Source organism: Equus caballus, chromosome 30, assembly GCF_041296265.1.
Source record: "Equus caballus isolate H_3958 breed thoroughbred chromosome 30, TB-T2T, whole genome shotgun sequence".
Taxonomy (NCBI): domain Eukaryota; kingdom Metazoa; phylum Chordata; class Mammalia; order Perissodactyla; family Equidae; genus Equus; species Equus caballus.
The window spans coordinates 17848795-17860307 of NC_091713.1; the positions used below are offsets into that span (position 1 = coordinate 17848795).

General features: G+C 51.5%; 1 protein-coding gene across 1 annotated transcript in view; it reads left to right on the plus strand.

The window, feature by feature from the left end:
- The window catches only part of CAPN8 (calpain 8), a 62719-nt gene extending 58490 nt beyond the window's left edge, over positions 1 to 4229 (plus strand). The window contains exons 17-21 of the mRNA XM_023632811.2: positions 777 to 845; positions 1270 to 1348; positions 1885 to 2001; positions 2897 to 2955; positions 3944 to 4229. Coding sequence (XP_023488579.2) covers positions 777 to 845; positions 1270 to 1348; positions 1885 to 2001; positions 2897 to 2955; positions 3944 to 3967 — 348 coding nt within the window. The 3' untranslated portion in view covers positions 3968 to 4229. The remainder of the gene's footprint in view (positions 1 to 776; positions 846 to 1269; positions 1349 to 1884; positions 2002 to 2896; positions 2956 to 3943) is intronic.
- The last annotated feature ends 7284 nt before the right edge of the window (positions 4230 to 11513 follow it).

Genomic DNA, 11513 nt, shown 5'->3' on the forward strand with positions numbered 1-11513 from the left:
CAAAGTGCCTCAACCCAGAGCATTAGCTCCCTGTGCATGTGACTATTGTGAGCGATGTTTGTTGAATTATTAGTGAGGATTTGAAGGCTGTGGTGCCTTCAACACTCAGCGTGGATCATAGATACAAGAACACGGACTTTCTTAATGGGCGAGGTTTATGCTCTCGGGTGTAAACATGACTTGTTTGGCTAGTTGAGGGAGGTGAGAGTGATGGCCTATGAGCCAGCTGTGCTCAGTGTCCCAGTGTCCTGGGAATCAGGGCTGGGAAGCTTGGATCTCCCCTCCAGACGTACTGACAAACTCAGGCAGACTGTGGTGGACAAGAATCTCAATCCTGTGCAAGTGATGATTTTTCTGATAACATTTTGACATTCTAAACAACAAAATGTTTCAATTATCAATCACAGAAATTTAAATCTGGAAGAGAATTTACAGGTCATATAGCCCGACCCTCTCAGTAACCCAGATGATGGGGGTGGGGGGGTGTTAGATGCTAATCAATGACATTGTGAAGAGGGCTGCAGGCTCAGGACATGCCCTTTGTTCTAGCTCTGTGCCTGACCTCAAAGGAGGGCCTTTGAGAGTGTTTGACTCTTTCTTCTTCATCTGAATTTGTTTCCCACCAACTCTTCCCACCTTGACCCCCAGGACCTGCTTACTGCAGGCATGGATGTTCACTGAGGCCTTAGGACTTTCACTGTGTAAGGTCACAAGAGAAAGAAACCCATAAGACATGTAGAATTTGGGCTTGATTTTGTGGCCTTTAACATGCCTAGAACAATGGGACGGGCACCTTGGGACCAGTGGAATTCAAGACGCTCTGGTTGAAGATTCGGAAGTATCTGGTAACGCTTCTCTCCCTCTTGGGCATCCTCTGGGCCCTGGCCCCTCTCCTCTGTTCTGTTTCTAGCCCTTTGCCCTCCCTGACACTCACTCCTAGTCTGTTGCATGCCCTCATCTGACCAGATCCTTAATCATGGTCAAAACCAACACAAAACCTGGCCACGTCGTTCAGGAAGGACTAAGAAGGCAATGAGGGATGTTCGTGCTGATCCCTTCATGGAAGCCCTACTGTTCAGAGGGCAGAGGGGCCAGCACGGCCCTCAGCCCAAGCTCTTACCTTTGTTCTGAAACTTCTTGTGAGGAGCCAGTGAGGTCTCTTTTGGAGGGCATCTCTGACCTTCCAAGGAAGCGAGGGGGTGAAGGGAGATGGTACCAGCAGGGGCCACAAATGACTGTTTTCTATCTGGAATTTCTCTCCTGCTTTAGGAAATCTATCAGGAAACTGATTATAACCACTTGGGGACCATTGATGCCCACGAGATGAGGACAGCCCTCAAGAAGGCAGGTGAGGACACATCCTGTAGACAAGGTCTTGGGACCCGAGGGGCTCATTTTAGGTAGTTATTGTGACAATAATGATCATCAGTGGTAGTTATCTTGTGTTGGAGATCAATGTGACAACAAAGATCTGTGAAGCATCTTTCCCATCCAGGGAGGACGGCATCTTGCTGGATTCTGTATGACATAACACTTTAGACTTTTCCCAAGGACTTTGCCTGTTACTGGTGAGGTGACGGCAATCACAGAGGGGGCTGTGAAGGACACAGGCAGGACAGGCAGTCCCCTCATCTTCTCTGCTTTCTCTTGCCGCAGTGAATGTGATGCACAGCTGACTTAGTGTTGGAGCTATGGGCCTAACTTAGGACCAGGGAGGGGGCAATAATCCTAATGAGGCTCATCCAAATGGAGGCTGATTGGATGACCAGACCCTTCTGAGGGACAGACTCAGGCCTGACCCCTGCACTGTCAGCCCCTGAGTTCTACTGGAGCCGGTGCTGAGCCCTCCACTCCACCTGTGACCCAGGTCCCCTCTGCCCGCAGGTTTCACCCTCAACAACCAGGTGCAGCAGACCATAGCCCTGCGGTATGCATGCAGCAAACTTGGCATCGACTTCGACGGCTTCGTTGCCTGTATGATCCGCCTGGAGACCCTCTTCAGTGAGTCGCTCTCTCCTTTAACCCCATCCCATTTCTCCCGGGGTGCAGGGAGTGGCAGGGGGCAGGGCCAGGGGGCAGAACCAGACGGTGCCTTTGGGAGGCCACGGGGTCAAAGAAACCACGGATGGGGCTCTGTAACTGTGGCACCCTTGAGGGAGGGGAAGCAGAAGCTGAAGGGCCTGAGGATGTCCAAGTTGGGCACACCAAGGTCAGAGGCTGCTTTTTCTTGGGGACTTACAAATGTGCCATCTAGATGGTTGTGCAGTCACTGGGCCGAGGTGAATGAGTCCCAGTAATGGTCCTTAAATGGTTTTTAGTGCTTATTCACACCCATGCCTCCGTGGGGGTCATAGTGAGAGCATGTGTCACCTCCCAGGGAGGGGATGGGGTCCGCCTCTAGGAGGCAATAGGTTCTCCTGCCCCCTTGGGCCCGGGGCCTCATGCTGAGATAGCCTATTGAGGGACAGTGTTTTCTTTCCACTGAGGAGTGGGAGGGACGTGAGTTCTAACAGGAAATGTTCAGCCAGCCAGAGACAAAGCTAAGGGACTGGGTGCCCCACAGATGGGGCAACCACTGTCTGTCCCACAACCCCCGCCCCCCCCTCCACCCCTGTTAAAAGAATTGCAAGTTCCTAGAGCTTCTGAAGATGGAGATGACGAAAGACCATCTCTGCTCGCAACTGGAAGTTTGTGCATTTGGGCAGGGGACCTCTGCTGCCAAAGAACCTTGCCCCGGGCGAGGGATCCAGAGGGAGCTTTTCAGGCCCTGCAGCTGGCTGGTGGGGGGGAAGGGGGAGGGCACCCTGTGGGGGTGGGGTGGACAGAGGCAGCTCCCTGACTATTCCCAAGTCCAGGAACATCCCCGTCTAATTTCATTCCTTCTCTGGCATTCTAGAACTGTTCAGGCTTCTGGACAAGGACCAGAGTGGCATTGTCCAGCTCTCTCTGGCTGAGGTAAATGGCTTGAGCTTTGGTGAACTGCTTGCTGACGGCACTTTGGAATTCTTGGATGGTCCGGGGGCTGAGTGGGGCTTATTCATATTGACCTGTCTTACTTCCCTGTGAATGCCATCCCTGTTCTAGGGAGGCATTGTGGGGAGGAGTGGGGTTGTCCTGCAGTCTTTTAAACGTTTTTATTTACTTATTATCATTATTATCATCTTAAAGATAGAGTTACAGCTACATTTCAGATCATTTCAAGGATGGAAGCTCTTATTAATTCGGATGGAATTGTGGGTGGTGGGTACAATTTAAAGTGTCTGACTTCTAGGACCAGATGTCTTAGATTGACAGATAGAAAGACACCAGAAACAAAAAATTGAATTGCAACAAGGTAGACTGAGGATGCAAAATAAATGGGTGTTCTACTGTGTGAGTCACATGGCGCCTTATGCAGACACCACCGTAGCATTCCCCTGCGGAGGGCTGCAGCCCCGTACATGCAGATGCGTATGTCCCGAGGGTCCAGGCCAGTGGGGAGGCATTGCCCTCCACCTGCTTCTGAGGCAGAGGAACGAGAGGACCAGGTTATTCCCGGCCCTGCCAACTCGTCCGGGCACAACCATTTTCTTTTCTTCTCTGAAATGGGAATGTCATTGAGCCTTCTAAGGAAAGCTTTCATAGAAGCTTATCTTGTGGATGCCTAAGTACACCTGGACAAGAGTGCTGAACGTTAAGTATACAAACTGAGTGTATAAGCACACACACACATCTATTTTTGGAAGTCCCTCTTGGGTGTGGGTTTGTCCTAAGTCACGTTCCTATAGTGCTCTGGCTTAGGGCTTAGTGACTTGGTTAAGGGCTTCTTCTTGTTGGGCAAGGCTCTTACTGGAGGGCAGAGATGGAACAAGCTCGCACCCATGGGAGGCAGGAGAGTGTCTCAGGCAGAGTCTCTCCAGCTGCCGGAGGCACAGTGAGCTCACCCATTGTCCTTCTTTTGCAGTGGCTGTGCTGTGTGTTGGTCTGACGCAGAGTTTTGGACATTGGCAACGCTCCCTGCCAGCCTGCCTGCCCCTTTTCTCCCCTACTTTACAGCTTTGTGAACATTTATCCTTGAATGGCGTTCACTGGTTATTCATCTCCTGTCTGTCATTGTCCCCTGAGATCCTGGCCTGTCCCACTGGAGCAGTCTGGAGAGCCCTGGGTCTCTCTCAGCGGCGTTGCAGCTGACCAGCTGACCAGGGCCCACTGGAGGGACAGAAATCAATTAAAGATGTGAGCCAAAATGATTTCTGCTTTTGTCTAGTGATATGCAATGAGGGACTGCCCTGGGCTTCTCATGCTTTAAGAAAGAAGATGCTCTTGGGAAATGGCATGGCCCAAAGCTGCTGAAAGATGGGAAAAGTAGGTGGGTTTCTTGGAGGGGAGGCCTGCTGCAGATCAAGCTGCCTCTGAGGGCCCCTGCGGGGAAGGAGTCAGCTCCAGCCTGTCTGAGGAAGGGCGCAGGGATGGGCTTCTGGGAGAACAGGCCTCTCTTCCTCACTTTGCGGGGAAAGGTTGCCACACTGCGCATGTCTGCATCTGCGAGTCTAGAGGTAAATTCCTGCGGAGGGAGTTCTTACCTGACAAACAGCTAGAGGGACGTGCAATTCCGGTTAGTTTTGGCCACAGCTGAACACGGGGGTCTTTGTTGTTGGTAGGAAAATAGATGCCACAGCCTAGTGTCCTAATGGGTAGATGGGGACAGAGCTGGGTCTTACACGCGGACTTTGGAAATGAGATATAAAGGAGACGAACGTCTTAGTGAGTTTGAGACGCTGTAACAAACACCACAGACTAGGGGGCTCATAAACAACAGACCCTGATTTCTCATAGTTCTGGAGGCTGAAAGTCTCCAGAAAGAGATCAGGGAGCCAGCAGGGTCTGGTTCTGGTGAGACCCTCATTCAGGTCGCAGACTCCTGACTCCTTGGCGTGTCCTCACATGGAGAGCAGAGAGAGGAAGCGAGCTCTCTCGTGACTCTTCTAAGGGCGCTAATCTCATCATGAGGACCCCACCCTCATGACCTCATCTAACCCTAATGACCTCCACACACCATCACATGGGGCAGGGGTGGGGTTTCAACACATGACTTGGGGGGGACACAGCATTCAGTGGATGACAGAGAGCTACTGGAGAGAAGACACGCATACACACCTTGGCCTCCGTATTAGTCTGATTAAGGATTAACGTTCAACCTGCAGAAGTAGAGCTGGGTGAAGGTTCCTTATAGGAGCACAGCTCAGGACTCACCTGTCGGCCTTTGATTACGGCTGCCTTTGATTCTCCCAGGGACGGTGCGGTAGGAGGGCCTCCGTAGCTGAAGCAGGAGGTGGAGCTCTGGGACTCACCCCTCAGGGAGGGGCTCTGATGGCACCACTGCAGGGAGAGCTCAGTTCATTTGATGGTGGAGAAGGAGGAATATTTATTTTGGCAGCCTGTGGGTCCCAGAGGGAAAAGGGTCCTTCCTCGTCCAGTCGGAGGTATGAAGGCGGTAGGGGGACCAGAGTGTCCATCGGCAGCACTCAGCCCTAGAGGCCCAGCTGGCTTTAGTCTGATGCTCATTGACCAGGTACAAGTCCCCACCCCACTCTTTAAAAATGCTACAAACCACTTCTCCCTTACTTTTCAAATACAGCATGGCTGCCTACATTTCAAGCGCTATGTTATAACCAACTTGCAACAGGTCGTTTTATTTTTAAAGTCTGCAAGCTTCAACCACTTTTGAGGATAGTCTGGTAACCCCCCAAAACACAGTCTCCTTGCAGAATCTATAGCCAAATCTCCTGATTCACTTTAAAACGTGCTTTTACAGTTGGCTTATTCAAGTGGAGATTCAACCGGCCTCACCTTGCCCCTTTTAATCTAGAGTCATCTCCCCCCTTTTTTGTGGTATTGAATGATTAACGAATAATTGGACTTTTGAGAAAGAACGTCGCAGGATGAGGCTACTCCATCTGCATCTCAGTCTAATTAAGCCTCACACCGGGGGTCTGTCCCAGCTCCCTCCCTCTCCCCAGGGCCACACGGGGTGCCTTACAGGGCCCTGGAATAGGGGGAAAGCAGGGGTCTAACTTTCTCTCCAGTGGGGCTGCCATCTGAGCATGCCCATCCTTGGAGGTGGTATCTCCTGCTTGTGGCCCATTGGCTCCAGGACTATCCAGGCTGGAGCCACCCCTCTTGGGTCACACCTGGTCTTTGCTCTGGTTGTCTTCAGTTCTCTGAGTCTGCGCCTGGGCGGGTGTGGGAGGCAGGGCCCTGCTGGAAGCGTCTCGGTCGGGGTTCTGGCCCTCAGGAGTCCCTCCCTCTCAATCCCTCCTGCCCTAGACTCCTTGCTGCCTGCAGGAGGCTCAGCTTTCAGAGAAGGAAACCTCTGAAAGGGGGTTCTGCTCAGGCTGCCTGTTTGTCACAGCTGTCCCCTGAGGCCAGAGAGCTCACAGGCTGGGCCACCTGCTGACAACAGGGGGAAGCACAAACCCAGCTTGAGCTGTAGTGAATTATTCCGCAGTTAAAGCAGCAGCCCCTTCCGTGGAGGAAGGGAGAGCAGACACAGGTGGCACTCCAGACCTCTCGGAGAGGGCTGGGACCCTCGGGGCTGGAATTTCACATCCGTTTAAACATGAGTCACCACTCCCGCTGCCCCCTGGAACTTCAAATACATTTCTGCATATTTCCTAGACTGTCATCTAACTGCCAGTTGGTCAGTGCCTCAGCTTCTTCAAATGGGATAATAATAATACCTACCTTATGGGATTATTGTAAGGACTAGTGAGAGACTGCACAAAAGCACGAAGAACAGTGCCCGTTCCCTAGGTAACATGCCATATGATCGCTTTTGTGGTCGCGATTGTTAGAGGCCGGCGTCTGGGTCTCTTTTGTATATTTTGAGCTGTGCTTGCTGGGCTTTCCTTTGATCCTGATCAAGTTTAGGTCCAAGACAGAGGATCCTGAGGTTCAGCAATGTTCCCAGAGTTGACGTACCACCACGTGCTCCTTGTGGCCAGTGGGGCGGGCGGTACCTGTCCGGGTCCTGAGCACACCAGGCCTGCTGAGGGCTCCGGCGAGGGGAGTCTGCTTCTGAGCTTTCTCTAAGGGGAGTGGCTGTGTTGGTAAACACAGAGGAAGGCAGACGGGCACGCTCTGAACTTTTAGGAGGTACTGTGGTTCTGTGCATAGTGTAAGCCTTCAATTTCAGCTTGTTGAATTGAATTGAATTGAATTGAATTGAACAAGGAAGAGAGGATTAGGACATGAAAGCCATTATCTGGCAATGAAATTCAAGCCAAAATCATCCTGTGGTCAACATGATCCTGCTTATGCTCTGGAAGGGGTTGCCGGGGAGCCTGCTCAGAGCCTCACGGACACTCGTACGTGGATTTGCACAGTGGGCCCACCCAGTGGGCATGGGCAGCTCCACTTTGGCCCCTAGACTCCAGCTGGTGACCTGGAGTGGCATCCTTTCACCATCCCGAGGACAGTGGAGCAATTCTACTCAGTAACTCAATCAATAAACGTGTCTTAAGCACTAACTTCATGTCAGGCTCAGTGCTCACCCTGGGAGTTGCAGGGAGGGGGTGCAAAGGTGATAAGGCAGGGCCCCGCCTCAAAGAGGCTTACTATCTAATGCGGGCAACAGACTTGTCACAAGGAACAGCAAGTTGATACAGCATGACCTCAGGGCTGGAAGAGAGGCACAGAAAGTCAGGCCACCAGAGGAGAGAGAAGTTATGCTGTGTCCGGAAGTGGAGCAGACTCCACGCAGGATGGGCCGGAATTTGACAGCTGGGGCTGCCTTCATTCACCCAGGAAATATTTATTAAGCATCAGCTATATTCTAGGTATAGCCAGCCCTGGTGGTCTAGTGGTTGAGATTTGATGCTCTCACTGCTGGGGCCCGGGCTTGTTTCCTGGTCAGAGAACAACATCACCCGTCTGTTGGTCGTATGCTGTGGTGGCTGCGCGTTGCTGTGATGCTGAAAGCTATGCCACCGGGATTTCAAATGCCAGCGGGTCACCCACGGCGGACAAGTTTCAGCAGAGCTTCCAAACTAAGACAGACGAGGAAGAAGGACCTGGCCAGCCACTTCTGAAAAAAACTGGCCGTGAAAATCCTATGAATCACAGCGGAACATTGTCTGATATAGCACCGGAAGGGGAGAGGATGGAACACAAAGACCGAGCAGGGTTCCGCTCTGTTGTCCACAGGGTCCCAGGAGCTTGAATCCTCTCCACAGCACTAACGACAACAATTCTAGGTATTGTGCAGGCCCCGTAAGTGAGGGGGAAAGATGCTCCAGGTGGAGGGGCAAGCATGGGAGGAGGCAAGTGCCTAGGAAAGACGGAGCCGTTTGTAGATCCTGGGCTTGGGGAGGATTCAGAGCTGCATGCTGACTTTGAGGCTGTCGCTGCAGCCCTGCAGAACCGCCGGGCTGGGAAGCAGCAACCATCTTCCCTGCTTAGTCCCATCTTCTGTGCCACGTTCCTGCCTAGGGTACTTTGCCTTTGAGTATCAGAGGGAAATGATTTGGGGCTATTCCCCAAACAAGCCAAGATCCTTGGCCTCCTGAGGTTAGGCTGCTCAGTAACGTCTACCCCTCCATTCCCTGGGCTGGAAGGACTCCCGAGCTCTGTCGGCAGCTGAGAGACGCCTGCTGTGGCTGGCAGTGGGCCAAGGCACCTGGACCTGCAGCCAGCAGTGGCCTCTGCAGCAATGTCCTTACCACCCAGGGTGAAGAAGAGAGGGCAACCCCTAGAACCACAGAGGCCCCAGGGAGGAGGGTCCTTTATGGGGACTGTCCCTGGGTACGCCCAGAAATGCCCCCTGGAGCTGAAAAGCAATCCAGATGCATGACTAATAAAGCCTCCCACTTCCACCTGCATCCTTGAAACATTTACTACTAATTAATTTCTCAATTACACAACAATGCACTTCCTAATCACACAGGGGAAGCACCAGCAGCTATAAAGGGTCGTTATCTATTGCACAAGTGATTCTAATGGACGCTCTCCCAGACTCGAGAGAGGAAGGGAAGAGGCTGGGGGAGGGGAGGGAGGAGAGAGAGAGACGGCTAGATGGAGATTGAGAAGGAAAGCCTAGCTGGCAGGGCCTTCCTAGTCTCGGAGGCTAGCTGACGTCTGGAGGAGCTCTGCTGTCTGGGGACCTCAGTAACCCTTCCAGAAGACATGCAGCTGCCTCTGAGCTGAGGGAGAAAAGGCTTCCTTGGGAACCCTGCCAACTATGCAAGCACCAACACGGAAATATAAATAATAACATACAGACGCGACACAAACATAATTATAGCCCAACATTATGGGGAGAGAGACTCACTGGGGACCGGGCGCTTTCTCACGTCGGAAAGTCCCCTTTCCCATTGTGGTGATTAAAGCAGAGAGTTTCTAGTTTCTGACTCTCTCTCTTTTTTGTTTTGTTTTTACTGCCATGTGGATTTTTTTTTTTTTTGCATTTATACAAAAAAATTGGAGAGCAAGTTAAAATGAGTGGCTTTCATATCATGTTGGAGTACCTGCATTAGCAAATGCTTATTAGGCTCATCAAATATTGAGCACCTACCGTGTGTGGGGAGGTACGCTGGGCACCCAAATGAGATGTGATCCCTGCCTTTGGGTATGGCACTAGATTCTGAGGAGAGAGACAGGGGTCAAAACAAGTGGCTTCAATATGAGGCGAAGGGACAGCAGCCGGGGCAGGCATAGGGAGCCACGAGGGTCCTGGCTCATCTTGGGGTTCAGGCAAAGCTGTGGGGGACAGAGGAGAGAGTGGAATAGGAGTTCCCTCCCGTCTGACCCAGATCGCGAGGGCCGGCAGCCCTCCCCCACCCTCAGCACCTGGCTTACATGTAGCAGGCCAGGTGGGAAGGCCGCAGGGGCGGGAGGTTATCCTGGGTGGTGTGCTGTATCTGCCGCAGTCCATCAGGAGACAGAAAGTACTGCAGTTATTCGAACAGAAAGAATTAAATGTAACAAATTGTTAACTGGGTATAAAGTTACAACTAGCAATTGAATGGATGCAAAGAGCACTTCAAGGTATCCTGGAGGTCACAGGGGCAGGAAACTGCAACGCATAGGGCTGAGCGAACAAAGAGAAGAGGTTGGAATTACTAAACCTTAGAAACTTAGAGGAGAGACCCCATCGAGCTGAAACTCGGACGTCTGAGGAGCTGGTGTCTGGACTGGGGAGGCTGCGCCACAGAAGGCGCGCTTTACCATCTCGGGAATAATTGCAAAGTGGAGCCAGCTGCCGCTAGCGCCCCCTGTTGGCAGATCGGAGTGACAGCTCCTCACAGCGGACACAGATTCCGAAGGTGGGGGCGTCCTGTAAGTGGAGATTCAGTCCTTCAACATAGATTTTTGAGCACCCTCAAAATGTCAGGCACTTTTCTAGCTCTGGGGTCACCACAGTGAACAAAACAGACAAACTTCCCTGTCTTTGTGGGCTGACATTCTAGTTGAGGGAAACAGACAATAGACAAAAATAAATGAGTAAATTATATGGCATATGTAACATATTGTATGAAAAGAAAGAAAGCATAAGAGGGGTGCGTGTGTGCGTGTGTGTGATTAGGACAAGCATTCGGTTTTAAATAGGAAAGTCTGGAAAGTCCTCTCTGAGAATATGGCCTTTGAGAAAAGACCTGAAAAATGTGAGGGACTGAGCTGTCTGGATACTCAGGAGAAGAACATTCTAGGTAGAGAAAACCAAAGAATACAGATGGACAAGTTGAGGAAGCGCGCAGAGGCCGAGAGGCTGGAGCTGGAGGGAGAGAGCAGGACCCACCTCACTGCCGGCCTGATCCTTACAATCATGGTGACGAGCTTGGGTTTGACTCAAGTGAGACGGGAAGTCGATGGAAGGTTTGAGCCAAAGAGTGACAAGGTCCCACTTGTATTTCATGGGGACCATTCTGGCAGTTGAGTTGAGAATTGAGTCAAGGAGCAGCAGAGAGACTGGGAGGGGTGAGGTCACAACCTGGGTGGGAGGTGACAGTGGCTGGGGCGGGTCTGGCAGGCATGGAGGTGGTGAGGAGCGCTCAGATTCCAGGCAGACTTTGAAAAGCGAGTTGATAGGATCTGCGGTGGGGCTAGATGTGGGGTATGAATGAAGGGAGGAGTCAAGGATGATGACAGTATTTTTGGCTGAAGCAACTGAAGGATGGAGCTGACACTGAGGTGTTTTTGTTTTTAATATTTATACCACCTATATTATAAAGTTGTGAAAAGATTCCATTTTAATTCATTAAGAGAAAATTAAATCTGAAGAATGCAGTCTTAATAACCTGAAAGCTACACATCATCCTGAATAATTAGAATATTTGCATGTTTTCTTCTCAGTACTCTTATGGCTCCCATAGGGAGAGAAAGGCTTCTTTTTCCAGACAGGCTCTGGGAGTGGAAGTGACTTTGTACCCTCTGGGGCTGTACTTTCCCACCATACCTACATCTCTTCTAGAGTTTTTTTCTGACTCCTGCTCCCCACAGGTGGCCTCCCCATTGCCAGCTACTGAGGACTTGTCTGT